This window comes from Cupressus sempervirens, chromosome 3, assembly GCF_028749045.1.
Source record: "Cupressus sempervirens isolate cs-2001-9-10 chromosome 3, ASM2874904v1, whole genome shotgun sequence".
Taxonomy (NCBI): domain Eukaryota; kingdom Viridiplantae; phylum Streptophyta; class Pinopsida; order Cupressales; family Cupressaceae; genus Cupressus; species Cupressus sempervirens.
The window spans coordinates 723,446,346-723,462,031 of record NC_143120.1 but is presented as its reverse complement, the minus strand read 5'-3'; the positions used below and the strand labels follow the sequence as shown (position 1 = coordinate 723,462,031).

At 38.0% G+C, this 15,686-nt stretch overlaps 1 protein-coding gene across 1 annotated transcript in view; it reads left to right on the top strand.

The window, feature by feature from the left end:
• The window catches only part of LOC149568812 (zinc finger CCCH domain protein), a 139,053-nt gene that overhangs the window by 80,096 nt on the left and 43,271 nt on the right, over positions 1-15,686 (top strand). Inside the window, exon 9 of the mRNA XM_089821695.1 lies at positions 6,788-6,855. Within this exon, the coding sequence (XP_089677821.1) occupies positions 6,788-6,855 (68 nt within the window). The remainder of the gene's footprint in view (positions 1-6,787; positions 6,856-15,686) is intronic.

Here is a 15,686-nt window from a genome sequence, read left to right as displayed (position 1 = left end):
TCTATAAACTTTGAGGGAATCCATTGCAAGTTGGTATCTAGGCAACTTGGATAACACCTCCTTTTATCTTTGAACTGGAATAGTAATAAGGTTGGATATAACTGCTAATGAATATACACATATTGTATGCAGTTAAAATGTTTGCAGCAAATAGAAAACACCAAAACATCAAACAAAATCTCATTAGATGTTAGCTATTTCTAATATGCAGCAAAATAAGTAATTACTGCTACAACCTCCAATGAGCTAAAACAAGGTCACCGAATAACCTTGTTAGATTTACTCTTCAAGATTATTGTGGGTATGCATTCTTGACACAATGATATGTAATTTAACGTGCAAACTAAAAAAAATGCAAATGTGAGGGTTTTGAGAACAAGTATGAAGAACTTGTCCCAAATCTTACTAGATGATGAATGCAAGTGCGAGCTATGAAGAAGATAGTGCACAAGCAAGATGATGCAAGATATTTTTGGATTTCTAAATTAGAAATGCAATGTAAACTAAGTAAGAATGAAGTTGCAAGATTCAAGCCAAGCTAAGAAATGAAATCTAGCTACCATGCAAGAAAAAAAATCTAACTAAAAATGATAATGCAACAACTATGCTATGAAATTGAAATGTCAAGATGCTAATGCTTGAATGTTATTATGCTAAGTGCCCAATTGCTCAAGTGCTCTAGTATGGCAAATGCCAAATGCCAATTGCTCATTACTAATTAGCCAACAAATGAAGGAGAGGTCTCCTTTTATAGAAAATGGAAAGAAATGAGTGGTTGAGATCAGAGTAACGAGAATCGCGCTGAAATCGCGTGAATCGCCGATTCAGCGATCAGATTCATGCACCCCGATTTTTTTGGAGTCGGAAATCGTGATCGGCGATTTCATCGGGTGAATTGCCTGAATCGCATGTATCGGCGATTCACTCAAAAAATCGCTTGAATCGCCATTAGAAATCGCCAAAAATCGGCTGGCAACAGCATGCATGTTTAGTTGGAAATAATAAAAAAATCACTTATGTTTTTTGCTTTCTTTTTTACCTTTCCTCTTTGTTATAACCCTAAAGGGCCTTCTAATTGTTAAGCATGACTAGAAGAGAGGAGAAGAGAAAAGAAGAACCATAGGTTATAATTAAAAAAAAAAAAAAAAAAACGACGACAAATAAAAAATGTTTAGAATGCATAACGGATGATGCCCAAGGGAAGGGAAAGACATAATCAGGTAGTAAAACATCAGCGGTTCCCAGAAAGAGTGTGGGATCAGAAGAAAATCACAAAAACACTATGTTCCATATAGTTTTGTGTGGGTTTCAGAGTGCAAATTTGGTTTTGGCGACGGGGGCGCTGCCCCTCGACCCCGCCCTGGCGCGCCTGGGGCACTGACCTAGGACCCCGCGAGGGTGCTGCCCCTCGACCCTGCTGGGGGCGTTGCCCCCTAGACCCCCAGTCGCTGCGGTTATCAGTCGTGGGAAGTCTCACCAGTTGATGAGACCTGAAGCTGTTACAGGCATGGAGTGTCTGTGGTGGAGAGAACAATAGAGCAAGCCTTTCGAGAGGGGTGATATGCTTTGAAGCACTTGGAGTAGGTGTTGGATGTGAAGCTGTCTTATAAAAACTCTTTATCCCATGTGGTAAACACAAACTTCCATGTTTATATATGTTAAGTTTCAACTTCTATTTGATGATGTTATAGTGTGTTTAAGTTATATTCAATAAAGGGTGCATGAAATAAGTCTTAAATTGTTAAAATCTCTACATTTAAAGGGTTTTTTCAAATTTGCCGATTCATCGGCGATTCACCCCCGATTCACGATTCGATTCGGCCGTGCCGATTCCGATATGATTCCGATTCTCGTTACTTTGGTTGAGATTAAGAGACAAAAGAATGGAGCGCTAAGATGAAGAGGCGAAAAGAATGAGTGACTAGGATTAAGGGGCAAGACTATGCAAAAGTCAAAGATGCCACCTTTATGGGGGAAATAGAAGAATTTGAAATGATTGAAGGAGAAAAAAGACGGAGAGGTGGTCACCTTGGAAAAGGTGACCGTGCACATTATTAGAAGTAATCCACCTTTTAATCACAATCAAAAGAATAATTAGCAAGAAGACATGATTAGGAAAAATGGCAAAAGATTAAATCAAAATAAATTTAATTTAATCATAGTTTAGAAGAACTTTAGGCTAGTGGAGGAAATAAATAAAATAAATAAAATTTATTTAAAAGGGAAATGGAGGGATTATATATTTTATTTAATTTAATAGATTAAAGATAGTATTTAAATGGAATTAAATACAAACAGAAAATGAATTTATTTAATTAATTAATAGAAGAATATAACACTATTGTCAATTAATAAAATCAACTATAATGCTAAGGGCAAATATTAATAAAAATTAACATTAGAGTGCAAAAGGACAATTTTAGGTGTGTCCATAGATAACTTAATCTGATTAAACAAAATAATAGTTTTTTTTAACTTCAAATGTTTTATATCCCTTAGCTTGGGACATAAAGATCCAAGTTGTGCTAATTTGGTAATAACCGAGACTTACATTAAGTAACAAAGGGTGCTTGTTCTCCATGATATTGTAACCATAGATGGAACACTCGGCGAGTACTCGACGATTTTTTCCCGGTTTGACTCACAGGGAAAAAATAACTTGCCAAACATGCAAAAAATCGCCGATTAATTGGCGAGTTTTTGATTAAAACTCGGGGTTCATGAAATCTGCGTGGTGTGACGACATAATAGGGCGAAAAGACTCATTTTTTTGCAAGTGTCTGTTGCATTTGTGCATTCTAAAGCCTTGAGGTGTGGAGAGAAGAAGGTTTGGAGTCATTCTTAGCTGATTGCATGTGATTCAAGGCGGATTTGAGTGGATTTGTAGAGGATTCTAACTGGTTTTAGAGGAAAAATCTCTTTCCAGGTAGACCCCCTCGCTTTCTTGCTAGTAGTAGTGCCGCTGGAAAGAGGAAGATGTGATTGTATTGAATCTTGATGTATTTACTTCTAGTTTGACAGCTTGAAACTATTTACTGTTTTGCTTCCCACCATAAGCATTCTGCATGAGAATGCAATTTTGTACCAACTATGCATTTATATATATCTAAACTCTGCTTTTTTTTTTGTGTTCTCTTTAATTAACTTATTAGATGCATCTTCTCATTAAATTATGCAAAAAAAAAAGTATTTTTAATTAAATTTTAGCCTTTTTTTAGGTTCTCGAGTTTTCTTTTTAAAATCGCCTAGGTTTTCTCGATTAAACTTTTGGGGGGCTTGGCGTGTTTTTGCATTTGGCGAGTTTTCCAACTATGATTGTAACTACCCACATCTCTATCAATAAGGAATTAGGATAGATGCTGAATTATAGGATTTAAGTTTTAACAATCATGGCAGCAAGTGTCATATGGCTATTGTGGGAGATTACATCCTCTCTAGACAAATTGATGCAATTTATGGAGGGGAAGTGGGTGTTTTCTCAGGAGTGCCAATGGTAAAAAAATGTGGACACCTTTACAATGAATCTAGAATGTGTTATAAAGTCCATTTGAACCATAGGGGAGAGATGCCGACAAGAGGTTTCTATTCCATCTCCCTCAAAAATTACTAGAGCATTGTGGATAGAGATATAGATAAAATTGGTGCTAATGGAATCATTGGCAGGTATTATGCCCTTAACTTGGCAGAAGAATTTAATAATGAAGCAACGGAATTACGAGAAACCTAGTGGTAAAACATGGTAGCTGACATTAACTAGCAAGATGGGCCTCTTTTAACAAGAAATAAACTATGCCATTGAATTCACTACAGCTACCCAAACAATACGGCAACACATTTCTATAAGTTGTCAGTGTGGAGAACTGTCTTATTACCAAAGTAACAAGAATCGGAATTGACAAGGTTGAATCAAATTCGTGAATTGGCCATGAATCGGAATTGAATCGGCCATGAATCGACAAATTAAAAAAACCCTTGAAATTTAGTAACTTATTTCATAAACCCTTTATCGCTGATTTGATTCACTGATTCACAAAAAATCGTTTGGCTTGAATCGAATCGCCGAATTGCGTGAATTGTGTGAATCGCCGTGGTTCTTGGATCTATGGTTATTACATACAGGATATATGATTTGGGAAAGAGGACAGATTTTAATATTATGTATATTTTTTTGGGCACTTAACATATCCTCGAAAAATGAATTTCATTTCCATTTGTTTTTAGAGTGTTGGAGAATTGACATGGAATATCATTCTTCTCTTGCCCGAATCTGTAGTCTAGGTATCGTCATGTCAGAGAAATTTGAAACATATCTGTAACATACCTCCTAGCATGCGTGAATTACACTTCAAGGTAATCCTGTATGTGGAGGTCCATAATAACTAATATGTGCTTTTGAGTGGAGCTTATGCATGATAGTACAACTCAAACATCCACGACTTTGAAGTTAAATAGAGAAAGTTCCAGTTCTAGGCATATGAAAAGGAGATGATGACAATCGAATATGATTAAAAAATTTGGATGATATAATTGACAGTAATTTTAACGCTAGTACTGTTATTAGTAGCATTAAATATCCCCTAGAATTAAGGGTTTTGTATTAAGAACAAGATCTGCAAGAAGGGAAAATAAAACATTATGATACATGGAAAGGTTTATGTTGCATCTCACTAGGCTATTTGCTTCAAGAATGTAACTGTTAAGAACATTGTTATTAAAAGTTAAAATTAAACTGCTAGAATTAGATGGAGCAGCTTGGATTCAACTGTACCTAAAAGGAATTTTGTCTCCAAAACTCTATAAGCTCTTGTGGCATTTAAAATGGAGTAGGTGGCTATGGATGTGCACTGCCTTACACCATTCAAGAGTACTGATACTTTTCACGTACCTTTATTGAAGGAGGCAGCTAGGATGAAAATTGTTTACAAATAAATGCTGGACCAACTCTTGTTCAAAACATTATGAACTGTAGTATTCATCATGTGAAAGGACTTAAAACTGTGTGATCCTACTTAGACAAATTAACAACTGTTGCAGGATTATAATGGGATTTCAATGTTTTAACAGCAAAGCATGTTCTAGGAAAACGAAATTGTGCAGGGTATTTGATGTATTACGTGGGTGATGAAAGCAGTCTAAGAGATGTGGTGGTATATATCAAGGTGTGGGGTACATACAAATGGGGATGTGGATGTGAGAACTTTTGAATTGTTTGCTGCAGGCACAATTTAGTTCTGGAGTTTAAGGGTAATGCTGTATTTAATTTAGTTATGTTGTAGCACATATACTGGGATGTTGTATAATAGTTAGGTGATGTTGTATTTTGTGTAGTGAATGGCGTTGTAGAGTATATATATTGGGATGGCGCATAATAATTAGGCATAGTTACACTGCCCTGGGGAATGGGGTGACAAATTTCCGGGACAAGGGGACAAAGGGGCCTTAATTTAGGGATTGCAGGGGGATGGTGGGGGGATGGTGGAGGGGGACATTGGGGGTTGTATATACTATACATATGGTACTTAAAATGCTAGTTATGAAAATATGCTAAGTGGTCGATTTGGGTTCAGGGAGGGATTTGGGTTCTAGGTTCAGGTTCGTGGGTTGGGGCAATTTTTTTTTCCCATTTGGGTTCATGGGTGGGTTCGTGAGTATATCTATACACACACACACACACACAAGAGAAACATGCATAGTCGCAAAACAAAGTCATTTCACAATATGAACAATTGTTGCTTGATCATTGATCAATGCCAAATGTCAACGATAAACATTAAATACTTGCTCATTAATTTATCTTCATGATTGTAATGAAAATTATGCATTGAGTTACTAAATTGCAAAATGAAATTGCAAAACAAAGACTAGTTCATCAAATAATAAAGTTTGAAACATGATGATAGATGACAATTGTTTAGTAGTTTATCAATAATCATAGTATCAAATGCCCTTCAAGGGTCAAATGGATCATCATAAAATGAGGGATCAATGGCTTCATCCCCAACTACATCTAGATCCTCAGCATTGGAACCCAAACTGGTTCCACTAGTCTCATATGCTGCTATATCATCATCATCCTCCTCAACATAAGAGATTAGATAAGTGAAATGTTTTTTATTAAGTTCCTTTTAGAGTTACATAAGAAAACAATTGAAAAAACACTCTTTAAAGTTGTTTTAGCCCCAGGTTCGTTGTGGGCTCATCTAGGTTCGCTCCAGCAAGGACCCAGACGAATCCACAGTCCAAACTAAGGACCTTGCAACAGGGGCGAATTCGGACCCGGACCAGAATCTAGGCAACAGGGGACGAATCCGGCTTCTTAGAAAACATGTATTGCAATATAAGATATAAGATGCAAAAGAGTAAATACTTGAATATTGAACATAAATAGTCGAATCAGCCAATAGTCAACACCGGAAAATTCTCCCATCCTTAGTGGATGTGGCAGAATTTAGTGGCGGCATTGGGGACAGGGGACGGAGTCCCCAAGTCTGCAGTGCATCCCTGTCTCCAAGATGTGGGGCAAAAATAGTTGGGATGTGTTTCCGTGTTACTATGTAGTTAGGTAATGTGGTATTTTATATAGTAATGACATTGTTGTAGAGCATATATTGGGATGTTGTATAGTAATTATATTTTCATGTCTATCTACTGAGCTATATTTTAATTATGAAGAAAAGGTATCTTTTTTGTGTACCCATATTTGTGTGTGTATGAGGACTTGGTGTTTATGAAGAGTATTTCACTGTTTTATATATTTACACTAACAAGGTCACTCTTTTTATTGTAGAATGCATACCGCCAACAACGATATTTGCGAGAAGTCAGTATACAATACAATCTTTGCAATGAGCCATGGTATGTGATATATTAAGAATTTGATTTTCTTTGCTTTTTTGTAACCATAGTTTCATTCTTCTCAATGCAACTAGAAGATGGTGAAGATAGCCTGCATGCTTGGATTGAGAAAAAATAGAATGAAATCATTTTTTTAATCTCAGAAATTGACATTTTGATGCAATCTACAACATTTCTACACTTAGAAGTCAGTACTGTAATGTTTTTATACAGCAGAGGCATCACAGGGACTGGAAATTACAATTAATGGTTTTAGAGTGGTTTCCTAACATGGATGCCACTAATAGATACTGACCTTGCATTGTCTGCCAAGTTAACAATTCAAGAGGCCTTTGAACATGTTTGATAGCCCAAAAGTTTAGAATTCATGTTAGTTTTTTTTACAGTGAATCCTCTTGCACGTCATTTATGAATTTAATGTAGACGAGAAAGTATAGCCTTAAATACGCCAGGTTGGATAATGCATTCTGATTTGAAGTTATCTTCACATAAGGCCTTTCAAGATTAATGCTCCTCGACTATCAAAGGACAATTTGAGATTACCACTTCTTGAATATCAAAGGACAAGTAATCTTATGTTATTCTTAAAGTGTTGAAAGGTAGTTTATGAAAACTTTCCCATAAACTACATCCCCTACCCAAATCATTCATTATTAGGGCATCTTTAGGTTTTACTTTGTGTTGTCAAAGGCATCATAAAATATACAACAATCAACAGTTTTAAAGAGGTTGAGATTGATATTGCACACATATGGTGCTTTCTCCAGTACTGTAAACTATGGAGCACAACTAAGCAGTTTTCGCAGGGAGGTGTTGCCCCCACAAAAACTTCACATCCCCAATACAGGGATGGTTCTGAGACTTGGGGAGTTAGGGGAAACACCCCCCAACAGAACCACCGCCTCTGCCACCTCTGCTGGCGATGCAGCTGGGTTGCTTGTTATATGGCACATGCTATACATAGTGATTGCAACCTTTAACTTCATGAAAATTAGTTTGCTTTTCACAGGGCACTTGCGCGAATTTTACCTTTAAGATTTTATTCTCAAATTGTCTATCAGCGCCATCCCCACAGCCCCACCCACTACTCCCTCCCATTGCACCATTCCCCTGCTGTTCCCTTGCCATCCCCAAATTTTTGCTCTTGGTCCCCTGTCCCTGCATCCCCATCATTCCCCCACAAGGAAATTCCGTGCAACTATGCATCCAAGTAAACCAAGAATGTGTCGAAGCCCAAATGTCTATGGAAATTGCAGATGCTTTAGAGATGCAGAAGATTGTTCACCTGGTCACCTGACATATTGTCAAATACTATATTGGCATTTTTGTCATTTTGATTTTTTGTTTAAGGGGTGTTGAGTATGAACTTCATTTTTGGTTTATGTAGCACAGTGCTTTAGTTCATAGACTGCTATATGAGTTTTTTAACAAGGAGATATACTATCATCTGAGAACAAATGTCACCGTGCTTAATAGTGTTGATGTGAAACCCAGTTACTACTCATTGTTCATGTTGTTTGAAAATGAGATTAGGAAAACTATTATATTAGAAAAAGTGATGCACAAAATTAGCACACTGAAGCATCTGAGCCTGAAACATCATCAGATAATTTGAGGCTCAAGATTACCTGGTAATTTATTCAAGTTAGAACAATCCATAAATTTTTGTGTAAGACTACTTAAAACTGTACTAGACTTAACAAACTTGTCTAGACCATTAACTTTTCAACATGGATCTTAGATAAAGAAAAGCATTATGGGATTGCTAAGATACCATCTAATGTCTGCAATTGGTTGTCCTGTGCAACTCAATAATAAGAGTGCCTTAAAAATGTTCCATTTATTATTGTAAACAGCAGGTGCTATACTGGACTGATTGTTAGTAAGACTAGTTGCCCAAATTTCTTTTTTTTCTATAACTTGATATATATTTTTTGTTTGTTCAATTTCTCCAGGGTTCTCAGTAAGTTTGGCGAAGAATGGATTATCCATTGTATCATCTATCCGGAAAGACATTTGGGTGTATGCTTTTTTCAGATGCAGTGAACTCCAAATTGATAACTGGGCTTGGTGTTAGCATGCCCATGTGCATGCCATTCTCATTTAGCATTATAATCTTTACCCTGTGTATTAGTGAAACACCTTGCCTACGGTTCACAAAAGTTTAGATGGTAGTGATCTGAGTAGACATGTCTGCCCACTATGTTTGAGGCTTGTTAATAATAATCCCTTTTACAATTTGGATCAGTTGGTTTTGGTGGGAGTATAAGCCTTGAAATACTACGAGTGCTGTTGGAAGAGTCTGGACATTAAAGGTTGAGTTAGGAAAACAAGCCTTGTGCCAGTGAGTTAATGTAACACTGAATGCCTCTTCCATGACTGGCATTTAGACAGAGCAGTCTGGACTACAAAGGAGGAAGAAGAACATTCATAAGATAATCCATCTTGCATCTCTAGTTTTGTGGATATGTCCTGCAGTTGAAGGGTGATATAATGGAATGGATTTTACTTATGGATTTCCCAGGAATTTGTTTGGAGGTGTTGGGAGGAGGGATTTTGTTTATAGTTGTTATTGGTTCTTGGATTTTTGGATTTCTGTTCACATTTGATGAAGTTACAGAACCTGTTAGCGCTTGTTTCCATTTTTTTCCACTTCAGGAGTACAACAAGAAGGGCCATTTTAATGGACTCCCCTACACCAAAGAAGATGAGAAGATAATGGAAAAGATACAACTCAAAGTGCTCATGATAATGATTTAAAAATTAGTTTCTAATTTTGAATTATTTGTTGAAATTAAATTGGTACATTTCAAAGAACAATTGTGAATGAAAATTTGTTGAAAGTCACGGTGATGAAGTTGACAGTATAGAGAAGAATCACTCTTGGGATCTTCTATATTTGCCAGTAGTAAACGATGTAAATGGTCTGAAGTTGATTAATAGTTGTAAGTTTAAATTATTTGCTGAAATTAAATTGGTACGTTTTCGAAGAACAGTTGTGAATGAGAATCGGTTGAAAGTCATGGATGATGAAGTTGAGACGATAGTATAGAGAAGAATCATCTTTGGGATATTCTAAATTTTCCAGTAGTAAAAGATGTAAATGGTCTGAAGTGATTTCATAATAATAAGTTAAATATTGATGGATAGACAAGAAGGATAAAGCATCATTTGTTTCTGAGGGCTTTTCGTGGAATTGATTACCCAAATTCATTATTGCTAGAGTTGTTTTGGAAATAGCAGCTTTCACAAACAGAATATTTATTTTATGGACCTCAAATCAACCTTTTAGAATGATGCATTGGAGGCATTAGTATATGCTTATGACATTTTGGATCATGAGCATAAAGTTCATAGATTTGTTGGACTCAGCAAGCTCCGAGGGCTTGGTATGGATATGGACGTTCATTAGCAATTGCTTCAACAAGAACAACAATGAATCTGTAGTCTACATCAAGGCAAGCAGACAAGGTGAAAATAGTTCTATTGTACATAGATGATTTATATTCTATGAGAAATGGAAATTCATTAAATGGAAGGTTCAGATCAGAAATGAAGAAAGAGTTTGAGATGAAAAAATTCGGTGTGATGGACTTCTTTCTTGGGATTGAAGAGAATTAAAAAATATAATAAAACTTTTGTATGCTAGACCAAGTTGGTGAATGATGTTTTGAGATTCATAATGTTGAATGAAAAACAACTAGGTACACCAGTTGTAGTAATACTACAATTTAGAAAAGTATATAGTAGTGCCAACGTGGATCTTACATTGTACTATAGATTAGTTGGGACCGTGTTTTACTGCCATAAGACTTTAAATAATGTATGCAGTGAGTTTATTCTCCAGGATCACAGAAAATCCAAAGGATACAGATCTAAAATATAAAAGCACCAGATATTATACAAAACACAAGTTGGGAGTGTATTTTACTGCCATAAGACTTGGTGTAATGTATGCAGTGAGTTTACTCTTCAGGATCACAGAAAATCCGGATCTACAATCTAAAAGCACCAGAAATTATACAAAAGACTAGTAGGGAGTGATTTTACTGCCACAATACTTGGTATAATGTATGCAGTGAGTTTAATCTCTCGGATCGGGGGAAACCCAAAGGATACAGATTCTACAAGCACCAAAAGAAATCTTAAAATATACCAATGGAATAGTAAATCACGTCATTTGATATACTGCATCTAAAAACTTTGATTTGATTAAGGAGACAATGATGCCTTTTTCAACTGAGACTAAATCTTGGTATAATGCTTTTTTTCTCTGGGACGCTTTTCCATGTTTGGAAAGCTTAGAGTGTAACTGAGAGGGGAGGGGTGAATTAGTTACCACAAAAGTAATTCCCTGTCCCTAGATGTCAATTCAAACTTTCCACTGATCATGCAATACTGTCCAACTCGATTAACACTAAAATATTGTTGTCACTCGGTTAACAAAGTAATTTTGTGATTATTAAACAGTTTTAGCCTTTAGTAACTTAGTTGCAGAAACATAAAGCATAAGCAAATAACATGAACACAAATGACACCAAGATTTAATGTGGAAACCCAATTTGGGAAAACCACCATGCAACTAGTTACAATATTTTTCACTCTTCTAAAGTGAGCCTTGTTAGGAGCCAACCCTGATAAAGGTTACAAAACATACTGTTAAGTATGACTTTGTTAGAGGATTTGGATCACCTTGTTAGGAGTGGCCTTCTTAGAGGTTTTCAGACACTTCAATCTTGTAATGTCACTTTGTAAGAGGATTTACACAATGATTGTTAAATCAACCCTGTTAGAAGATTTCTTTACTGCTACAATGGTTAGAAGGTAACAACAATTTGACCTGATTTACGAAGCAACTTCTTTTGCAGATTTAGATCTCTGTTCTAGCTTGACCTCTGGAACCTTACTGATCAGAATATTCTTTGCAGCTTATCTTCCACACTTTCCTTCTCTGCCTTCACTCACATATCCATCTTTTATTTCATATTCCACTTGTACATTTTATCCTCACAACTTGACCTTTCTTATATATCATAAGCTAGGACAAGTTAGCTTGAATACCCTTCAATAAACATTTAAATGGTCGGCCTCAATCAATTAAATATTTGACAAATGTATTCTGTTGTCACTCCGTCAATACTAGGATTGAACGCTTGACCAACTCTGCGAGTTCTTTGATGCTCGACCACTTGGTCAATACTGCAAGCAAGATTCCCTTCATTAACCAATTGTTCGGTTAATACTAGAAAAGTCTTCTTTACTCGACTGCTCAGTTGAGATTGAGATTTACAATGTTAACATTGCAAACTCTACATTGCTCGATTAGTACTGATATTTGTGTAGCATTAATGACAGCATACAATTGAAGAATTGTTTCGAACATTCTATATCCCTCTAGTAGGCATGGCCCCATCTACTTCTTTGTCCCTGTACAAATGCAATTTTACTATTTCGGGGCAACTTCCACGTGTATACCTCTGTCTCCAAATTTCCTTATTCTTCGGAAACAAAGATTTATGAAACATCTAAGTTTGATAATGAACATGAACAACATAACTCTTTAGATTATTCGCATATGTAGACATTACATTATGCTTCATAAGATGAATGATAGAAGATGCTTTACAATGATCCTAAACGGGATATAAATACTAGCTGTCGAACCTTTCCAAAGGAGTTCGTTGGCCACAAACATTATGTCCGTTACAAACTATTTACCCGTCGGCTACAAAATCTTTACCGACAACGTCGGCGATAGAATTAAAAAACATCGACGACAATCACCTTGTCGGCTACACAATGTTTATTGACGACATCATTCAGAATACAGAAACACCGACGACAATCACCCCGTTGGCTACAGAAACATTGACGACAATCACCCTGTCGGCTACACAATATTTACTAACGACATCATTTAGAATACAGAAACACCAACGACAATCACCTCGTCGGCTACAGAAACACCAACGACAATCACCCCGTCGGCTACACAATGTTTATCGACGACATCATCCCCCCCAAAAAAAAAAAGTCGTCTCCGGAGGACAATTACAAAATATTTGAGACAAAATACATTAACGGGCTAATACAAGACAAATCTGCTTCTATCATATCACTTTCACATTCATTCCACTTGCACCAAACTGGTCTCCGACCCCATTGCATCTGTAACCTTTGCTAAGACAAGTTGACCTTGATAGCTACTTGTGTTGCATTCTCTGTTTCCAACTCCTTAGTACCTTGAGCCAAGTGTCGCTGCACTGCCTCCAATTGGATGATTAGCTCCTCCCGAGCTCTCTATGCATCCACCATGACAGCCTCACATCTAACACCTGCTCCAAGTGCCTCTAGTACACAGACACTCCATGTCTGCAGCAGCTCCAAGTCTTCTCAACTGGTTAGACTCCGACGACTGATATCCGCAACAACTGGGGGTCCAGGGGGCAATGCCCTCGACGGGGTCGAGGGGCAGCGCCCCTGTGGGGTCCTGGGGTTTCGCTAAGACCAAATTAGCACTCCGTAACTCACAAAATGCACAGAACACACTATTTTTGTCGTTTTCTGCTGATTCTACACTCTTTCTGGCAACCGCTGAGACTTCCCCTTCCCTTTGGCATTATCTGTTACTCATTCTGAACAATTTGAATTTGTCGTCGTTTTTTTTTTTTTTTTTTTTTTTTGGAAACACCTTTTGTCATCCTTCTATGCTGCCTGCTGCCTTCTATTCAATATGTGGCTTACGCTCAAACCCCTTTTGGAAATGCAGCTATGGAGTCTCTAATCCTGCATGTTACCTGCTTCTCATTCATACCTGCACCAATAACAATGCCCCTCCAGCAAAACAATAGAGATTACTTCTGCGCGGTGTCAAAGGAAGCAGAGAACGAAAATAATGAAGAGAACCCTCTGTTACTTCACAATCCCGATGGCATCCGCAGCGTGAGAGTGCTACACGAACGGTATATGGAAGAGATAAGCTGTCCTCGGGTTCTATGCCTACCATTGCCAATGGAGTCTTACCCGTGCATGAAAATCTGCCAGCTGCCAGGGATGTGCTTGCATCTGCAGAGGAAAAACTTGTTAAAATGATCACAGAAAACCTTTTCCGCTCATTGCCTCCTGCTTCTCATGAAAGCACTGGATCCGAGAGCTTTAATCCAGAGGAGGAGGAACCCTGCATGGAGCCTGTGAGCTCGCCAACAAAGATAGCTTGTCCATGGAGATCAAAAGAACGAGCAGAACTTAACCGCAGCTGCCATGGGATAAAAAAGTCCATGGAGGGGAGGAAGACTGTAGCAGAAAAAACTCCGATTGTCGCTATAGAGAAAGAAGGCCCACGGAAGAAGGAAAAGGAAAGCTCGCAGCGGGTCAAAAATGCATTTCCTGCGAACAGGTGCCCGCGGATAGATGCCTACGGAGCAACCTTTCGTAGACAAGTTCTTGTGGATAGCTTGCCCGCAGAGCATCTTCCGTTGACAGCTTACCTGCGGAGCATCTTCCGCACTCATTAAAAAAAAAAAAAAAAAAAAAAAAAAAAAATCAAATTTTCGATTTTCTCTTTTCGTTTTTTTTAGTTTTTTTTCCTCTTTTTTTTTTTCAAAAAAATGAACAACACCTCAATTTTGCCTCTAGGCGTTGCCATTCTGCAACGACGAGGGAGTCAGCTGGCCACTTTGCGATAGCGGCGGAGTCTTCCTGGCACTGTATATTTTCAATTTGGATCCGTCCACTGCGTGAGGTACCTCTTGCCCATCCAAAGTCCACAATTTTATTGTTCCGTTGTCGTTGACCTCTTGGATCTGATATGGTCCAACTCATTTGGCCTTAAACTTTTCCTCTTTGATTTCATTCCGATCGTCGTACTTGAGTACCAATTGCCTTGGCTGAAACCTGTTGAGTTTGTCATGCCACGCTTTATGTCTATTCTGTGTCACCTCCGTCGCCCACTGTGCCTGCGGTCGTCGCGCATCTAGCTTATTTCCTTGCTGTCGCACCCTTCAGGTAATTTTATGGTGTGATGCATTCTTTTCTTCCTGTGCGGTCCGTTCATCGTGTATCGGACGGTGGGATCTTTCTTTTTTTTGGGTTTGGACTGTATGTTCTTCTCCTCAACTTCAGCCGTAATGCCTTTCCTTCTTCCGCTTCTCTGTATTCTTTCGGACATTCATTTTTCTTTGTTTTCTCACCTTCATCGACCCTTAACATATTACAACTCGGAAACAATTCGTAGTCTTTTATCTGCCAGTGGAGAAGGCCATTCACCAAGTCTAGGTCGTCGTCGTTCGATCCTCCTCCTAGTGTCAATACTCCTTCGTTCGGTTCCATTCTCTTTCCTTTGTCGTCACTTTTGCCTTCATCTTCTGAATCTGACGATGCTACCTCCTCACCTACCATTTGTGTGTGCAGGTCAATTATGAATCTTTTGCCTCCGTGCTCCATTGATAGGGTATTACGTTTCCAATCATGTTTTACTTTTGCTTGCACCAACCAATTATGTCCCAAAATAGCATCATATCTTTTTCTTTTCAATGGAATGACCACGAAGTCCAATAAAAATGGTTGCGTTCCAATAGTTGCCGGTTGCACCCTCAAGGTTCCCAACGGTTTGATCTCGTGTTGGTCTGTCATGAGCAACTAGAATGTAGGTGGCCACAACATCGGTTTTCCCAACTTCTTCTAGGTCTCCTCCGGTAAGACGTTTACGCCAGACCCTCCGTCGAGTATTGTGTCTGTGAGAACATGTCCGAGGATCCCCATCTCGACAACTGCTGGATGCCGTCCAGATGTGAGTGCTAGCAGCATTGGGTCTGTTGTCGTCACTTCCCTAC